This window comes from Lates calcarifer, linkage group LG1, assembly GCF_001640805.2.
Source record: "Lates calcarifer isolate ASB-BC8 linkage group LG1, TLL_Latcal_v3, whole genome shotgun sequence".
In the NCBI taxonomy this organism is placed as follows: Eukaryota; Metazoa; Chordata; class Actinopteri; family Centropomidae; genus Lates; species Lates calcarifer.
Genome location: NC_066833.1, coordinates 22,597,319 through 22,615,666, shown reverse-complemented (window position 1 = coordinate 22,615,666; position 18,348 = coordinate 22,597,319). Strand labels below are relative to the sequence as shown.

The 18,348-nt window shown below is 40.0% G+C and overlaps 3 protein-coding genes across 6 annotated transcripts; all 3 read right to left on the bottom strand.

Annotated features, from left to right (window-relative positions):
* Positions 1–804: 804 nt before the first annotated feature.
* Positions 805–7,603, bottom strand: asmtl (acetylserotonin O-methyltransferase-like). 3 transcript variants are annotated; one of them, XM_018702734.2, is made up of 15 exons: positions 7,511–7,603; positions 6,575–6,690; positions 6,060–6,191; positions 5,921–5,968; positions 5,745–5,809; positions 5,580–5,644; positions 5,283–5,391; positions 4,563–4,926; positions 4,241–4,483; positions 3,147–3,309; positions 2,827–3,026; positions 2,580–2,712; positions 2,356–2,496; positions 2,071–2,193; positions 805–1,082 (listed from the first exon to the last, which is right to left on the bottom strand). In XM_018702734.2, exons 2-15 carry the CDS (start codon positions 6,665–6,667, stop codon positions 877–879), a joined length of 2,085 nt encoding a protein of 694 aa, XP_018558250.1. In that variant the 5' UTR covers positions 6,668–6,690; positions 7,511–7,603; the 3' UTR covers positions 805–876. The 3 variants fall into 3 exon arrangements, with proteins under 3 accessions (XP_018558250.1, XP_018558252.1, XP_050928401.1); XM_018702736.2 differs by lacking the exon at positions 805–1,082 and adding an exon at positions 1,217–1,581; XM_051072444.1 differs by lacking the exon at positions 805–1,082 and adding an exon at positions 1,217–1,581 and having other exon boundaries at positions 7,404–7,521.
* A 595-nt stretch (positions 7,604–8,198) lies between these two features.
* p2ry8 (P2Y receptor family member 8) lies at positions 8,199–11,594 on the bottom strand. The gene is made up of 4 exons (XM_018702618.2): positions 11,430–11,594; positions 9,758–10,077; positions 9,591–9,595; positions 8,199–9,442 (listed from the first exon to the last, which is right to left on the bottom strand). The coding sequence occupies exons 2-4, from the start codon at positions 10,048–10,050 to the stop codon at positions 8,682–8,684; spliced, it is 1,059 nt and encodes a 352-aa protein (XP_018558134.1). The 5' UTR covers positions 10,051–10,077; positions 11,430–11,594; the 3' UTR covers positions 8,199–8,681.
* Positions 11,595–12,390: 796 nt separating this feature from the next.
* upf3a (UPF3A regulator of nonsense mediated mRNA decay) lies at positions 12,391–17,321 on the bottom strand. 2 transcript variants are annotated; one of them, XM_018702671.1, is made up of 10 exons: positions 17,099–17,321; positions 16,365–16,471; positions 16,147–16,253; positions 15,842–15,940; positions 15,544–15,654; positions 15,370–15,425; positions 15,107–15,265; positions 14,865–14,998; positions 14,035–14,335; positions 12,391–13,796 (listed from the first exon to the last, which is right to left on the bottom strand). In XM_018702671.1, exons 1-10 carry the CDS (start codon positions 17,237–17,239, stop codon positions 13,608–13,610), a joined length of 1,404 nt encoding a protein of 467 aa, XP_018558187.1. In that variant the 5' UTR covers positions 17,240–17,321; the 3' UTR covers positions 12,391–13,607. The 2 variants fall into 2 exon arrangements, with proteins under 2 accessions (XP_018558187.1, XP_018558188.1); XM_018702672.1 differs by having other exon boundaries at positions 14,047–14,335.
* Positions 17,322–18,348: the final 1,027 nt, after the last annotated feature.

The following is an 18,348-nucleotide window of genomic DNA, read 5'->3' as shown; positions in this document are numbered from 1 at the left end:
TTAAGAAAGTGGATTAAATTGGCACAACTTCCACACAAAAAAACATCTGCTTGCTCTTTTTGGATGCCATGGTACTGCTCATCAGCTCGAACGGGGGGGGGGGGGGGCATGCTGGACCTAATGGTGATCCAGATATGGAGAGAGGTGCATTTCAGACACAGCAATAGACTACACAAGGCAAGCTCCAATCTCATTTTATCAAGTATCACAATGAGGCTGGTATCACTGTATGTACCAAGCACAACCAAAACCACAAGCAGGATATTACTGGTACTCAGGTCTCTTATCAATAAACTTTGCAGATTTTCTCATCTGCATCATGACAGATGAGAAGTTCAGTGGTTGTTCTGAAATAGTTGTTTTGCAGATTTGTCACTGTTCCGCTTTTAATCATCTGCGTGCAGTGGCATGCAACATTTGGTAGATGTAATTACTGCAGCGGGTGAAATTAATGCACTATCTTCTCAAATACAATAGCTCCTACAGGTGGTTTGCAGTCAATTCAGTTAAGATTTTACTTCTGATAAGGGACCACAAAAAAAAAAAAAACCAAAACACTTACTTAATAAGATTATTGTATATTCCTACCCAGTACACGAAATAGTAGAAATTATCTCCACCTCAGCCAGATATACTTAATTGTTCCTTACATATTTCTGAATCTGTAGTAATAATCCAATAATACATGTATAATTTAAGAAGGAGCTAATCTGTATAATGAGAATTTGTTTGATGTTAAAATACATTTTTTGATACTTAATCTGTAAAATCTTAAAGGCTGGATTTAAACTCATAATTGAGCATTTTTTTATCTTGCAGTTACTTTATTGACAGATGTTCCATGAATGTGAATGAAAAACATGTGTGCATGATTCTCTACATTTTAATGGCAATAAAAGCATCTAAAAAGTTCATAGTGTGAACCACACGCGTGTTCCCAAATCCATGTTTGCTCAGCATGTCAGTGTACTTGCTTTCTGATCTCTCCTTTCCCTCAGTCTGGACAAGCATGTTCAGAGACTGCAGAGCAGAGTAGGGTGTCTGTCCATCCAACATGGTCTCAGCTATGAGCACTGCACATCCTAAGGCCCAACACAAGAGATTGTTTGACCTTAGTGAATATGAAAATTCTAAAATGGCTGTTGAGACATACACAAGAGTATGCTTTGTTTTGTGTCCAAAACTTCAAACAAGAAGAGACTTCTTTCATTCAATATTTACATAACACAAAAATACTTTTATTGGTTCACAGAGGCTGCTTTACAGACTCACACCTCCTCATAAAAACAGCCTTGATGTAATTTTGTCTGTGATTTCCTACAACGCACAGGATATTACAAGACCTTATGTATAGTGTTGTTCAGAGTCATGTCAGTCACACTTTGTTGCAGAGCATAGCATCCAGGAAGTTGTCTGTATGTCTGACATGTGCTGTGATGAAACCGTTGCTCTTCAGAAGCAGACTGTATTCTGTTGCGCTCCTCTGCTTCCCCTCGCTCATGCTGAGGGCCTGCAGCAGCCCACGACTTGGGCCCCCTCTGTCTTCATCCAGGAAGATCTCGCTTATCAGGAGCCCGCAGCCTGGCGGCATGGTGCAAGTGCATGATATTTTTGCATATATACGACTTTAGAGAACAACTGTGTCGGTTTTGTTTCCCCTTATCTCCCTGCATGCCATTTCTTTAGGGCAAAGAATAAGTCTCAAGAAGAATAAGGAAAAAAAAAAACAAAACTAAAACTTCCATCAACTTTTGGCAGTTTGACCTGGCTCTGAAACTACCAGCATCTTGTTATATGTGTTTTAAGTGTAAGATGTTAATAGAGAACAGCGGATCTTAACCAAGTCCCACTAAACCCAACTAAAGCATCTGATTTTATTTATCATTTCACCAAAATGTGTGAACTAATCAGTAAAATTACTTGCTACAGTCTCGCTGAAGAAATTAAAAACTGCAGACTCAAAGTTTCAGAAGCACATGACTGAAAACCTCATGCTATGTTACTGTTAAATGATGAGTCAAAAGCTGGAGACAAAAAAATGAAAAAAGAGATTTGAGATTTGAGTTTTACCTGGTGTGCACGCATCCGCGATTTTACTCAGCAGAATATGCACCTTCTCATCAGGCCAGTCATGAAGAATTCTTGCCAGGATGTACAAGTCTGCTTTGGGTAACTCATCTTTAAAGAAGTCTCCTGTTTATAAAGCCAGAAAAACGCCACAGGTTTAGATCACAGAGTGAGAAACCGTCAATTAGTTTTTGTCACAATAAAATATGTTAACTACACTGTATCAATATTTAACCACTGAACATAGGTGGTAAAGATAATGACTTTAATGAAGATGAACAAACGGACCTGCTACAAATGAAACCCTGTTGTCTGTGTGTGGTGGATGGAAATGTTCACTCATCTCAACAACAGCAGGCAAGTCAAACACTATCACAGACAACCCAGGGTGGGCTTTTGTAAACTCATAGGCCATGGCACCAGTGCATCCTTAAGGAGAAAAAAAACCCCCAAAGAAGATTAGTTTATCAGTCAAGCACACGCAATTTTAACCTTTTAAAGTATTTCTTTACCTCCGAGGTCACAGGCTGTTTTATAACCGGAGAGGTCAAAAGCCGTCGCCACAGATTTTCCTGTGACTTTGGCGATGCTGTGCATGGCACTCATGAATCTAAGTTTCACGTCTTGGCTGTTGTAGTACGTATCCTTTAAACAGAGACGTGTGACAGAGAGAAATGAAAAATAGCATCTATAAAACATTTTTTTCCATTTTTTCCATCTGCCTTATGTAAATCTGAGGCTGGGCTTAAAGATAATCACCTGAAACACATCCTTAGATTTCTTGCCGAAGGCCCTCTCATATTGGTTGGTACCCTCCCGCACAGCACTCTCAAGGTGGGAGAAAAGAGGCCACACTGTGTTGTTACAATGCTGGATGTATCCGTGCAGCGAAAAAGGAGCATCTGACCGCAAAAAACGCACCGCCAGATCTGTGTTCTCGTACACAGGCTTTTGGCTTGCTGGGAGTACAGACATCATACAACATGAGAAAGGTCGATTTTAAGTTGAGTATTGAATGCTTCAGTCACTTTAAGGTAAGATTATCATGTAATTATCAATAAAGCTGAGTGGTAACTTACTTCTCTCTTTGCTCTTCAACAGTCCCAGAGAAGCACAAGCCTCCAGCAGGCATTCAGTCCCCTTCACAGAGGCTTTGATCTCGTGGGCCACCTGTGATGCATCCAGCCCTGGCCTGCTCTGTAGCAGGTCGAACACACACAACTTGGATGCAGTAAACAGTGCCTAGAACATTTTTGGAAAGGCAAAATGGATACAGGGGAGAAAATGAATTTTTATTTATGTGGATGTGTCATGTGATGTCAGAAAATAAAAAAGCCTTTGTTGGCACTTCCTGGTCGTGGTAGATCAAGAAGAGTGAAGTGAAACTGAGACCCATATTGGTAAAAACATTCTGTTTCATTTCTGTTCATTAAAGAGCAAAAAAAAAAAAAAAAATACATAGTTTCCTGTGTTCCAGTACAGTTCTAGAACAGTGCGTCTTAAAGGAACAGCCCAACATTTTGGGGAATGATGCTTTTTCATTTCTTGCCGTGAGAGTTAGATGAGAAGATCAATGTGAAGCAGCACTTCTAAACATCACTAATTATCAAATTATATGCTTTCTTTTATCCTTTGTTTAATGTGTATCCTGGAGTCTTGTGGTCACCTTGAAGTTGCCAGGCAACCAGCAGAGAGAACAGGAAGTCACAGCACCTGAACAAGAAATAGTGCAGCACTTAGCCCCTCTTGTAAAACCACATTTTGTCGTTTTGCACAATACTTTTTGTGCGGACTAAACAAACATGATATGATACATAGATTAGTGAGTTTTGCAGGTGCTATAAACAGATCAGTTTTTCTTTTGGACAGAGGCAGGCGAGCTGTTTTCCCATATTCAGTCTTTGAGGTAAGATAAGCTAACCGTCTCCCGGCTGCGGCCTCACATTTCATGGACAGATATGAGAGTGGTACTGATCTTCTCATCCAACTCTTGTCAAGAAAGACAGTAAGTTTATTTCTAATAATGTCAAAAGCCCTTTTCGCTAAGCTAAACACTTGTTTACATCCTCTGGAAGTCAATAACAACAATAGCAAATATTCAAAGTTAATATTTCACAATGAAAAAGTTGTCACACACATCTTAAATGTAAGCATACAGTTTGTACCAAATTACCTTTGAGGCTTTGAATCCATCCATTAGTCCAGTGATTCGCTGCAAGTCCTCTTTTTTAGGTTCACTGTCCTCATGCTCTGTCACATTGAGCGCCATTACCTGCCCTCTGCTGGTTGTCAGTGGTAATGCTGTAATCTCAGAATCTCGGAGCTCAGCCTCTCTGTCCTCTGTATGTTTAGACAAGCTGTTGACCAACATCCAGGAACTCTCACCCACTTCACTTTCACAGCCTTTCCTTTTCACCTTTAAGAGCAGATTGTTTCTTATAAATAACGAGAACTAAAATGTGATGGATTGTGCTCGTAGGGAGAGAAATACTAACCTTATGGACAGGGCTGCACAAAGGGCCGTCATGGGTGTGGTGTGTTTGACTGGCAGATGGGCTGTTTGGTCTGGGGTTGGGTGAGGAGTTGTGTTTGGCTGGAGAGTTGGGACTGCGGCTGGGCTGAGGTGGCAAGTTGGGTGAGGTGGGCTGAGTGAGTACTGAGGTGGTGAGAGTGCCATTGTGGCTCAGATGGACAGATGCACATTCCCGGTCCGAAGCAGAAGTAGAGTGGTTGTAAATAAGGTCCAGTTGTTTGCAGAAGTGATTGAGGGGAAAACCTACAACATTAAGGAAGTCTCCATGGACATACTCCACCAGCATGCCACCAAGAGCCTGAATACCATAACCGCCAGCTTTGTCCCTATCAGACACAAATGCACACATTTCTCTTACACAGCAGCATATACACTCAGAATGACACAAAAACAGGTCCACTGAAGGAGTGTATGTCTAAGAATAGGTTCACCAAATGCAGAGTAAATCAGACAACACTCTCTTGCTGACCTGAGTCAAGATTTTATTTCTTGCTGACACAGTCCCTGTCAAACAGGACAAGGCAAACACCTCAGGCACCAAAGTCCAAATAGCAACAGGTTCATGAAGCTCACATCTATTTAAATGACCTCCACTGACTGAATGCTTGGTGAGGTCTTGGTACTAAACCAAGAGAAAATCAATAGCTATTACATGTGTGAAAGTTCAAATGTTCATACTCACATTGGCTCACCACTATTGATGTACTCCCACAGCATATCTTCAGAGAGATCAGCAAACTTCACCTTTGTTTCTTCGTAGAAGTCAACCAACTGGTAATCTACTTCTTCATCTGCAGGGTGGGGAAGTTTAGAAAAATAAATATATCTACAGATGGAACTACAATATTTTGCAAGCCAAGCCTTCCCATACATATTTAAAATAGTATGAATTCATGCATTAGGCTTAACTTTTCTAACAGGTTTGTTTTGACACCTGTCTGCAGAAAGGAAGTCTAACCATTATTTAGTTGTGACTCACTTTCTTTCTCATGACAGAGGACAATTGCTACACCAGTGAAGACACTGTGCTCTTTACCACTCAGGCTGGAAGACAATAATAAAAGATAGAAGAGAGAAATTATAAATGGTAGCTTTGATTTTTTTTTATGTGAATTCAGACAGAAACCACGCAAATGATACAAACCTTGACAGCATCCTATAAGCATCATGTTTGTCCACTGGTTTCTCCAGAATCATGCCATCCACAGTCTTTGAAAATGAACAAGCCACAGTGAATAAAGAAAAAAAAAAAACACATTAAACTTATATTGCAAACAAACAGTAAACAGATAAAATGCTGTGATACTTTCTTCCTCTTACCACAATAGTATCTGCCCCAATTACTATGTCTGGAGTTTTCAGGTGTTTCTAAAGCAAATTAAGACAAAATGTGTTATGAATATGCAGTTCTACAGCAAAAATACACTGTAGTCTGTCATACAATAAGAGCTTGACTCACAAAGGGCATCCTCCTGGCCACCTCCAGGGCTTTCTGTTTGGCTGTTTCAACTGCATACTCTTGAGGTGCTTTGAAAAGTCCTTTGTCAAGAGTTTCTTTAAACCAGGATGGTACCACCTCAAAGCGTAAGCCCTAACACGTAGGACAACACAACGCAATAATAAAATACTCCGTAACGTTACAGAGGAGATGAACAAAATCATTAATCATTCATCGGCCCTGGCTTTCTTAACCTTAGATATACTGCCATACATTGCCACTGATAACAAACAGTGAATAAATAAATTAGTGTGTCTGTTCCATTTAAAGTGAGTGTATAGACTCCCCATGGGCATTCACACAACAACTTGACAACTCTGCTGGGGTCAATATGACTGTCAATTAAGCCATGGCCCACAAAAGCAAATTCTTCTCCAGCTCAATTTAATATGCACAATTTTACATTTTCACAGATAAATGTATAGCAGTTGTGATATACATGCAGTTTCTATGAGTTTAACTAAAAGGAAACATACGGCATTGCGAAGAATCTCCAGTCTCCTTGGAGAGGCACTTGCCAGCACGACCAGTTTACCGGAGAGCTTGGAAATGACAGGGTTCAGCACCATGGTGGCCTTCTCGTCTGACTGCCCTGAGCGTGATGAATGGTTAAGTTAAACATTACAGATGTGGCCTAGTTTAGGTTAGAGATGACTGCAGCAGTTCAGTTATGCACTGTCACTCAGAATGAAGCTATTAGGTGATTAATCAATCAGAACAACAACAAATATGATAAAAGATTAATCATTTCAGTCATTTATACAAGGAAAAATGCTTAACATTGACTGGTAAGAATTTCTTCATTGTGAAGGATTTCTGCTTTTCCATGATTTATAGAATTGTTAATAAAAGTTGGTCCAGCAAAGCGAGCAATTCACAATAGTCCCTTTGGGCTATGGGAAACTGCAAGAAACATTTTTAACTATACATCAGATTAGACTAAACAACTAACTGACTAATCTACAGTGAACATAATCATCAGTTGCAGCCCTAGGACCATGTCTATAATACAATTATGCAATCCAAGAGGAAACTAAGCTGCTTTCAATGCTAACAAACAAAAACTCCACTCGCTGTAATTACATATTGTTGTTGTGCTGTCATAATCAGTATATGGTGATCCACACAACGTTGTGCTTCAATTAAATCTTAAACTTATGGAGCTCACTACTCTGCTGCTCTACTCTGATGAACTTGGTGTTAAGTACATCAGTTCGTATCAGCTAGCTTAGGTTGTTTTGTGAATTAGCTCCTGTAGGTGCAAGTAAACGTAATGTGACTGTAGCGTTTGGTTAGCGACTTTACCTCTTAAAAAGGACACGGCTGAATTAACACAGTCATCTGTATACAAAACGGAAATGATTTCATGATCTGAACGCTATATCACAGTAAACAGGGCGTAATGCACTCACCTGAACAAGTTCAGAAACTGACAGCGTTAGCCACTTGCTACGTTGATGAACGTGCCGGCGCATACGTGATGACGTTCGTAACATGGGTGGATCCACCAATCGCACGCTTAGCACAAGAGCAAACTGCACTTGCCTGTAATTTTTCTCCTCCTGTACCAACTTTATGGGACAATAGAGTGCTTACTAAAGTTAATGGAAAATCTATATTTAAGAGTGACTGGTTTGAGAAAGACATTTTGTTTGTAAATGATTAATTATATTGAAATGGTAATCTTTTGGACTAAATGGCCTTTGTATGGTGAGGTTGACTCAGTTAATCAAAACATCTTAATTTATTCAAATGTTCAGTCATTATCATCAAATTAATTATTGTAACTTAAATGATTATAAATGCTCCTAGAACCAAAGAGTTTCATGATTATAGTAGAGGGTTGTATGTCAGTTGCTGTTGTTGTTGTTGTTTGTCTATTATGGATAAAGCACAATCTATTTTTCTTTCTTTCTTTCTTTCTTTCTTTCTTTCTTTCTTTCTTTCTTTCTTTTTTGAAGAGTTCAATTTGATCATGTGTTCTTTATTTTTTTTACTATTTATTTCTTCATGTGTGTTGTGTTGTTCATCAAAAAAAAGTGTTAGTAGGAGAGTAGCATGCTAAGAACTGCAAACTACTACTACCACTAATAACAACAATAAAAATAATGATAAATTTATTTATGTTGAGGAAGCCAAAAAAGTTAATAAAAATATGAATAGGAAAATTAAAAGGTAAAAAAGAAAACTACTCATTCATATATAATCACAGTGCAGAGACATTTACAGAGGTAATAATAAAAATATTAAAAAGTCAGCTATGTTCAGACAGTGAAGGTTAATACTTAATTCACATTTTGTTTACATGTGTGCATGCTACATATTTTCTCGGGATAAATGTTATGATGCTGAGGCAGATATTAAAATATACAGACAACAAATGGTTGCTCATTCATAAAAAGAAAAACATGTACGGTAATGCAGGAATAAAAATGAATTTCTGTGATGAACATAAAAAACTGAAGCAAAAAGATTTTGAAATATGTCTAGATTTTGTAAGAGTCTGATACACTCATGAGAAACCTTAACTCACTCTCAGCTCACTTCCTTTCTCATATCTCTCTCACCCTTTTTTTTCTTTTCTCACATTCCCTCTCGCTGCGGCATCAGAGACATTTTGCTGTGTTCTCTCTCTTGACCTTCAAAAGGGCACTGTGTCGAGTATATACTTTCTTTATGCTCCATCTTCATTGAGTCCGCACTACTTTGGCTGTGCAGATTCACTATATGTCTCAGCTTTTGTCTGAATTCCCTGGAAGCAAAGTAGTAAATGAACGGATCGATACAGCTGTTCAGGCAGCTGAAACAGAGAGTAAGTTTGTAGGCCATGTAGAGTGACTTCTTATAGAAAAGTCTCAGCACAGTGTGTATCAACAGGAGGATATTGTTGGGTGCAAAGCAAATGATGAAGACCAGGAGAACAATAAAGGCAAGACGTATTGCTCTCTCTTTCTGGACCGTCTTTGAGTCTCTGGCCAGTTTGCGTATGACACTGACATAGCAGAATGTTGTGACACAGAAAGGGAAGAGGAAGAGGACAAACACCATGCTGAAGAGGAAGGCTGCCCAGGCTGCCATGGATGGGAGCATGTTTGTCTTCAGCACGTCAAAGCATGTGGTAATCCCGAGTTCAGGAATATCAAAGGTCAAGTCTGTGGTCATCAGCGGATATAGAACGCTCAGGACCAAACCCCACATGAGGAGGCAACTGATGATGGCAATAGACCTCCTCTCCCTGGTCTGTCTGAATAGCATGGGCCTGACGATGCCCAGGTAGCGGTCAATACCGATGGCCGTCAAGGTCAGGATGGAGCAGTACATGTTGGTGTAGAAGATGAGGGTCAGTGGCACTGTAGGTGGATATGTAGATGAAGAGAGTTATGTTTTTGTCATCACAGGTAATACCAAAATAATCATCTGAGGAACAGTTTGACAAAAGTTGCTAAAAGTTAGATCGTCATTTAGCAGCTAGCTTAGCTTAGGAAAAATGATGGAAACTAACTGTCCTGACTCCAGTCCACAAGTAACAAAATCTGCCTAGTGGCTCCTCTAAAGCACAGCAGTTAACATGCTGTTTCTTCTTTGTTTGATCTGTAGAAAAGTGAACGGGCCACCTTTTGTCAATAAGTCAGTATTGTTTTACAAGCCATAAAGAATACCTGCACATTCTGGGTCCCAGATTCCAGTTGTATCCTTGTAGCTGGTAGGCAATCTGAAAGGGCAGGGCAGTGCCCAGGGCCAAGTCGGTGAGGGTGAGATTAATCATGAAGATGATGGAGGGAGTCTTGGGCGAGGTACGGAAGAGGAGGATCCACATAGAAAGGCCATTTCCCACCAGGTTAACGGCAGTGATGATCATGTAGGCGACAGAGATGATGATGCTTGTGTTTCCATCCTTTAACAGGGACAGGGTGGCGTTGTCTAGCTTGGTGCCGTTGGAATTCCCTGTCATGGCTGGATGGGAATGGCCTCTAATCACCTGTGTTAACAAAAACTTGTGAGACTTGTGGAAGAGTGTTTTTTTGCAACATACAGGTGGGGCGTGAGGGGTGGGGGGTCATGCAGGTCATGTAATTGTTGTGTAATATTTACACAAAAAAGTTTCAAATCAACAGATATCATCACCACAAGAGGAAATTCCTCTAGGTCTTATCAACAGTAATGCATGCAGCTGAATGCAAAACTGTGCAAACTGATTGATGTCAAGGTGTGAAACAGATACTGTAGCATTCACATCAGGACTCTATTACACTATGTTGTTGTTTGCGTGTGAGTAGCACATGTGTCGGGTGGAGTTTTCACACAGGAAAAGGACATGCTTGATTTGTGGTGGAGTGCCAACTGTCGCTCATGGTAACTTGTGTTCAACAGACATGCAAAAAAAAAAAAAGAAAGAAAAAAAAGAAAAAAAAAAGATTGTGGAATCAATCCACAACTGATAGAGACTTTGTTATCAACGGTTTAAAGTAAGAGGCAAGGCAAAACTGAGTTGTATCTTAGAATTGAGTTGGTGAACACAGGCAGGGAATACAAACACTTTCTCTCGCACGTGGCTCGCACGGTGGTAGTGGTGGTAGTGGTGGTAGTGGGAAAGGGGATTACCACAAACCAGACCAGAGGTGAAATCAACAGACGCATATTAGCCACTGTTGCTTTCTGTGGAACTTTTGCAATGGAAAGTACAGAATTGCTGCAACAATGACTAGGATAGTAGCAATGACGATTATTGTCCTTTCAACACCATTTTCACAACATAACAAAAAAAAAAAAAAAAGCATTATGTTACAAAATTTTTTGCAAAATTTGAAGACTCTTCTGACAAGTCTTACCACTGGAGCTGAGCTGAGATTTTTTATGCTATGAAGTTTTTACAAATACACTGTCCCAACATCTCTCTCTCTCTCTCTCTCTCTCTCTCTCTCTCTCTCTCTCTCTATATATATATATATATATATATATATATATATGTACACACACACACACACACACATATATATATCTATTGTTGACCCTTGGCTCTAAGGCAGGAATTCAGTTCTTTGTGTTCACGAGTTAAAAAGCTGAATAAAAGTGCTGTCAAAATATATTTTACTTTCTCATTTTAAGTATGATATAAAGTCACTGAGGAGATTTAAAAATACCAAATGTTGACTGTCAAATATTTTTACTGATGAGTGCACATAAAAACGTGACCACAGTGACCAAAAAAAAAAAAAAAATTAAGCAAGACACGTGGAGCTCAGACACAATGTGAAACACTATCAACACTGTAAATACAAAGAATCAGCAGCTAACCAGATAAACCTCAGTAAAAGTCAGTTTAGAACTCACCTAAATGAACGAGGAGGCGAACAAGACAGGAGACAGGAGGCAGGTAGGCATGTGAATGCCAGATGCAGATGGAGTTACAGATATTGTGACTGCTGAGGAAATGAGGTTTTAACACGTTGGGTTGCCAGAAAGAAAGGAAATAGACCATGTGACAGTCTGCATCCTACCAACTGCAGTACTACAGTTATACACTTGATTTGGTCTTGGAATGACTCTTAAGACAGCATGATCACCTACATGATTGTCTTACTCCTCACCATCAGATTCATGAATTATCTCTATATTCTTCTCTCAACTATACCTGTAAATGTGGGATTATTCAACATTAGAAAGGGCTTCTGGGAAATTTGGATGGAAAATGAATATGAAATGAAATCATACTTCTTTTGAAATCCTTAGAAGAGACTGAAATATCAAAGGGCATTACTTTCACTTGTACTCATCACTTAAAGAACTGCAGTGATTGACGCAAGAGAGGTGCTAAAAAGTTAAAAAAAGATTTTAAAAAATTCCCATGCTAGTATGTATACACCCCATAGTCTACAACACGCACACTCACACATTTACCCATATGTGCTATATGAAAGTGTTGTTTTAAAGTGAAGTGAGATTTCAGCTCATTCTTCACGAGATTCACAAGATGTGTTCTAGCTGGCTTCCTGTTGATTATGACAGTTCTCCTTTATCTGTGTGACAGTGTGACACACTGTCTCTAGAATAATTCTGATTAATGTAATAGAGAACAATGGGGGGAAATAAAACCAGCCTTAGATAATCTGCCTCCAGTATGACTAGTGAAACAGTTAGGCATGTCTATACCCACTAACACTTGTGTATTCATACGTTGCTAACAATAACTGACTCATTTCTGCAATTTGTACATTTGCACTATGGGCACTGCTGTAGACAAATGCAGCCTCACCCAAACTGTCAGAGAACTACTACAATGACTACAACACTGTTAAGTCTTGTAACGGTAGAAGAGCTTTATTTTCTCACAACTTAAGGAAAACAAAAAGATACAAGAGGTATGATAGACTTTGGGCATATGCAAAAATAATAGCCTTGTTAAACATTACTTTATCAATATTTGTGGCTTTTCCATTGCATTTGACAGAATCAATAGAAAACCATGCAAACAGCATAGAAAATTCATTCGTCTTCACTTATCTGTGTCGTACTTTGCAATCTTACATTTTATTTCTAGGAAATGCTTTGTAGAAATGTAGAGAATGTGTTCTTCCTGGCTCATGGGTGATCAAGTACAAAGATTTGCTCACAAAAAATGTTCTCGTCTCTGCTTTACGACACTTAAGAATAAGATGGACCAAATGTAATAAGACACGGAAAAAAAAAAAAAGAGCGGAAAACATGTTGAAACTGTCATCTTAATAATAACTCTCAGTTAATTTATCTTTACACACAAAAATACACACAGAATGTCCACTGTTAAATTTTCTACATCCATTCTCTGTAAGTTCTACTTACATTATATTTCATTTTAATAAAATCTATAGGATCATTAAAAACATCCAGTTTCAGCGGACTGTACAAAGGTTTCGCAACAAATTCTGTTGCAGAGGATCACCAGCAAACTGTTGATGTGCACCACACGTGAGCTGCGTCTTACAGACACACTTCAGAAACATGATGACCAAAAGGGATGACACTGAACTTCCTCTTTGGATGACGTTTAAAACTGAAATCTAGTTAGCAGGAGGCAGTTTAAAACAATACCAGTCTGTGCATGTGGACCAAGATAGTGCATGAAATATACCAAGAGACTGAAATCAAGTTAACTGTTGTGCTATCACCAAGGTAATGGCTATTGTTTGCACCTGTTCTCAGTATTTTTCAAACTGATTATCCCAAAGATTTAACCCAATGGTATAGTTTGACAGTTCTTTGAATATTAATTGGTGAGACGCTTGAAATACTTAGCATGTGCTACAAATGTTCATGCTCCAGCAAAACAAAAACCTTGACCAACATTCAAAGCTCTGGGTTTTACTACACCTAACACTGATGAAAATTACTAATAGGCTGTTTTGAAGTGCTTTCTCCCTCACTGGGGCATATTAGTCTCATGAGCTCAATAATCAGTCAAACGTGTCACCATCAACTTAGGCTGAAAGGCTGAATTATTTATTAGCATTTCCTCTCAACATCAAGGACTGCTCACTGCTCGTCTTTGTTTTTCTCAAACCCCTTCTCCAACCCTGTTGCCATAGTGACCACCTCATAACAATGCTCCGTCCCCGGTTCAGGTGATTGGCCCACAGGGATGCAGTCGTAGCCTTTGCCTGCTGAACTCATGCGCTTGCGGTTGCGTGCGCCTGGCTGATAGAGCTGCATGGCTGGACGGTCCTGCAGGGAAACAAGAGAGCAGGGACATGGGAGAGACAAGCAGCACACAATTTGAAAACGCCTACCCATATATCTGTAGGCATTCATTTTCTTAATTCTTAGCTCAAGGCAATGGGTGTCCTGAAAGAGACAGCCACGTGTCAGTACACCTCTGAGACACAGTTACAAGTCTGCATCATGAGAGACAAAGCAGTTAGTTGTCACCCTCCATCCTCGCCCACCCCCATCTCATGCTCACCTTCTCGCTCACCTTGTTTCGGAGGCGCTCCTTCCTATTACCCAGGTCCTCCCTGTCTTCCTTTCCTAGCTTGTCTCCACTGTCAGGACAGTAAGAGAAGCCATGATGGTGCCCCTCTTTCTTGACACGGTCCTGGCAGTAGCCCTTCCCCCATTTGGTCTCATCTTTGCGACGCATAAATTTATCAAATTCATAGTGGTGCCGCTGTCTTTTCCTCTCTTCGTCTTTCCCTCGATGATCCTTATCTCTCTGCCGGCGTCCGTGCTGCTCTCTCTGCTCTTTGTCGCTCTCGGGCTGACCTCTAGTGTCCAGAGTGGAGATTGCACAGACAACGGATAGAAAATTATTACAATGACATTAGTTGTTACTGTGAGAATCATTGATACCTTTTAGATGAAAGGTGTTTTTTTTTTCCACCATAACATACAGACATATATTTAAATTTAAAGCTAATTGGTAACAAGTAATACATACATTCCAAAAATTCTGTAACTGAAAATATTGTGTGTATTGTCTGAAAACAAGGTTTTAACAACGTTAAAAACATAGCTCACTTTTAGTACATTTAATAAGATATTTATTTACAGTTATTTAGGGGGAATTATTTGGCAGATTCCAACCCCACTTCTGCATGTTGTACCTAACAGTACCTAACACCTAAACCTGAAACAACACAAGCAACATTGGCGGAAGATACACACACACCAACAGGTACCCTCAGTTACTTACAAATAAAATTACTAATTACATTTTAGTTTGTTGACCCTAAGCATGCATGAAATAACTGTCTCCTGTAACAGAAACTACAGTGAAGGTTTTACAATCCTTACTTTTCTTTGGGATCTTTTGACTTCATTTGTCCTCCAGCTTTCTCCCATTTTCCCCTGTCTGTCTCCCCAATGTCACTTTTGTCTTTCATTCGGTCTGAATCCACATCGTCGTCTCTGTCACTCTTCTTCAGGAGCTGAAAATGCAGAAAACAGAAGAAAGCTCCATAACTATATACCACTGCATCGACCAAACAACTAGTATAAACAGGTAAGCATGAAAATGAGTTGTAGAGATTGGTCACCTTGATTTTGATGTCTTTATCAGACAATTTTTTCTGCTTCTCGGCCTCTTTTCGTTTGCGCCTCTCCTCCTCTCGTCGCTTTCTCTTCTCCTCCTCCCTTTGCCGTTTCTTTTCAAGCTCTCTTCTCCTCCTCTCCTCTCTCTTCTCCTCTCTTATTCTCTGTGGAGAAAGATGCAGCAGGAGAAAAAGATTTAGCAAATTCGTCAAAGCAATTTGTGGGTAACTTCTTTTCACATACCTAGGTTGTTCTTTTATCGTCTTACCTGTTTCTCAATTTTCTTATTTTTGATGTACTCTAACAGGGGTGTTGTCCGCTTGGCTGAGAACCAAAAAAAAGGGAGAGAGGTAAATAAACACTGAATAACTTATACATCTGAATCTTGAAACTTGAAACATGATTCACAGGAAGATAATCATCTGTGGATATGGTGCTGTACCTATGAGCTCTCTGGTCTTGGCTTCTATTTCTCCCAGCAGAGTCTCAGGATTGGCCATAGATTTCTCTTCATCACAGGAGTAATTCTCTAAGAAACGCTTGTATTCTGGATCTGAGCGGGTTCCAGGGCCAATATGAAAATAAATTGAAGCAAAATATGTCGACCATCAGTAATGCCAAATATTGATTTTCTGTATATCTTACATTCACAAAGAAACAAGATCATTCCAAGCTAAATATCATGTTTACTGTACATCAGGAGAGGTCCAAATGATGGCTCAAGCTCTGTATTTCAGTACCTTCTTCAATGCTCCCAGCTTTGGCATCTTTCTTTTTTAGCTTCTTCTTGGAGATTTTCTGAAATGGGGCAAACTCTACCACTGCAGGATACTCCTGACCTGGGTAAATATTGAAATAAAAGGCAGCTTATCATTTAACAGACCACCAACCAAATAGTGACAATGGCAACGAAAGCTCTAAAGCGTCCATAAAATCCAGCCTCTAGCTGTAAAACAAACATGTTTTTGTTTGCATTTAATATAGCAAGATAGGTCACACTGTTTGTCTACCATCATGGCACCGTACTGGCAAAATCAAGAAATACCCTTGTTGTCAATGAAGACATAGCCGTCAAATCTGTCTCTGAACAGCAGGATATCTTCAGGGTTTTTGAAATTGATATACGCTCTGGAGAACAGGTGAGGATAGAGACTGTGGAGAGAAAGAAAGAGAGAGAGCGAGAGAGAAACAAAGGAGAAGTCATAAATATTTTCACAAAAAGGAAAATGCAGCAGGATTTTGCAGTTAAAAAGGTCATCACACCTTTGATCTGCTGGGAAGAACTCAAAATAGTCGTAGGATGGCAGTGGACTGAGCTGTTCCTCTAGTTGATCCTTTGACAGGTTAGGTGGGAGCCTCCGAATCACCACCTGCAATACATCAGTTAGATATGTTTATCCTGTTCAGCAAGTGGTGCAGGTAGTTACATATATACAAGGAGCCTTTCTGCTCTTCAGATGTTCCAGTTTCCACATCTAACTGCAACTCAAATTACAGAATGGCATATGTCTTACAGTTCAGACCATTGTGGGTAAGTTAATGTGTAAAACGGATGATGGGAGATGGCTTTTATACATTGACTAAGATGCCTGTGAAAAACAGTTTTAGTATTTTTTGCATTATGGGAAGTGTAGGGTTCAGAATTGTCATTGACAGAGCGTGTTTTAAACCACAGATGAAGCAAGAATATGGACAGGCGCAGACGTAGTAATCGTCACTGTTTACTACATTGCTTTGAACGCTGCCTGCAAATATCAGCGTAATTTACGAACTAAATCAAAGTCATGGAGAAATCTGAAAACTAAGTTGGTACGAGGTTACACCATGGATGTATTATTAAGAGTTCTTATAATACACCCATGGGTTAGACGTCTACTATCGCTGTCCGCGGTGCTGAAATGTTCCCTCCTCCTTCCATGCCTCCTCCATGTCTGTTTTCCCACACGGCGTTAGCAATGCGACACAGCAACGCACATCGCCAACGCTCGGCTTCTTACCTTTGTAAAAACCTCCTTCTTCTCTTCTTTCTGCTTGGGGTTACCAGGAGTGTTTTCCTGCTCCCTCGGGATATCCCTGAACTGTATCTCTACGACGCTTTTCTCCTTGCCCACGGTCATTTGGTCCTTTTCAGACCTCATTTCGCTCCATCTCAGTCTGCGAGCCCGTGTTAATTCACTGTGTGCTCGCGAGAGTACGCTGGTATCGCGAGGGAAGTGGGAATTTTCTTTGACGCTCCACTCTGAATGGTGTCTATGGACATACAGTACATTCCTGCTGGGATGTCCGCAGTTTAAAACAGTTGCTGTTGGAAATAGATACTCTCTGTTAAGGTGACAAATGTTTCCGGCTTTACATAATATGGATTTAGTTGTTTTAAGCTCGTTTTAGGGGTGAAATCTTTCACATGGGAGTGTCATTCAGGAATTTATGGTTGCTTTTCTGTTTAATTCTGACTCTGGATTATTTGTGTAACTTAGTCTCTGGCTAAATAAAAGGGTATTAGATTCACAGATTTACATTTTCTACAACCAGTGGTGGAAAATGTACTCAGGTCTTTTGTTGAAGTAGAAATACCCCGTCGCAAATAAAAGTCTTGCATTTAAAAATTTCCTTGAGTTAAAGTACAAAAGTATTATTAAATGTATATTATACTTAATGGTGCATTTATGTATTCATTTCTTCAGTGTTGCAGTTGGTAAAGGTGGGGCTAATTTTAATTACTTTATACTGCTCACTATAAGTAACCAAAGCTGTTAAATACAAGTAGTGGGGCAAAAAGTAAATGTCATCTGAATTGCAGTGAGGTATAAAGCAGCAGTACAAGTACCTCTGAACTGTATTTAGCCTACAGCACATGAGTGGATGAACCCTCCGCTTTGGACATATTATCCGTGCAGCTGGTTTTCAAATTGCAATCATTATTACAGCATCCATCACATAGCTGACCCGTTGGCCTGTTTGGTCCCACTGTCTTTATAACTGCAGACTGGAGTCGGTTACGCAGTCCCGCAGCCCTCGGTGTCACCGTGCAGGTCCGGAGTCGGGCTGCAGGGACTCATGCTGCCCTGATCCACACAGGAGGAGCTGCCTGGAGAGACGCTGCCCGCAGAGCTCCACGATTCAGTGTAGGAGGACTGGCTCACTGACCGCCCGTGGACATCTCGGCAGGGAACTGGGGAGCAAATGGAAATACTAACAGAATGATCCGCAAATCTAATTTTTCAAGTGGAAACACAAGACGATGAGG

What these genes read in the sequence shown, in the direction of transcription:
- upf3a (XM_018702671.1), bottom strand. Translation starts at nt 17,239, where the DNA reads ATGAGGTCTGAAAAGGACCAAATGACCGTGGGCAAGGAGAAAAGCGTC. An exon ending in TTCTTCCCAGCAGATCAAAG is followed by an intron (nt 16,254 to 16,364) that starts GTGTGATGACCT and finishes TTCTCTCCACAG; the next exon opens with TCTCTATCCTCACCTGTTCT. An exon ending in TGTCTTCATTGACAACAAGG is followed by an intron (nt 15,941 to 16,146) that starts GTATTTCTTGAT and finishes ATATTTACCCAG; the next exon opens with GTCAGGAGTATCCTGCAGTG.
- asmtl (XM_018702734.2), bottom strand. Translation starts at nt 6,667, where the DNA reads ATGGTGCTGAACCCTGTCATTTCCAAGCTCTCCGGTAAACTGGTCGTG. An exon ending in TGGAGATTCTTCGCAATGCC is followed by an intron (nt 6,192 to 6,574) that starts GTATGTTTCCTT and finishes CCTACGTGTTAG; the next exon opens with GGCTTACGCTTTGAGGTGGT. An exon ending in TGTGCAGCCCTGTCCATAAG is followed by an intron (nt 4,484 to 4,562) that starts GTTAGTATTTCT and finishes CTGCTCTTAAAG; the next exon opens with GTGAAAAGGAAAGGCTGTGA.
- p2ry8 (XM_018702618.2), bottom strand. Translation starts at nt 10,050, where the DNA reads ATGACAGGGAATTCCAACGGCACCAAGCTAGACAACGCCACCCTGTCC.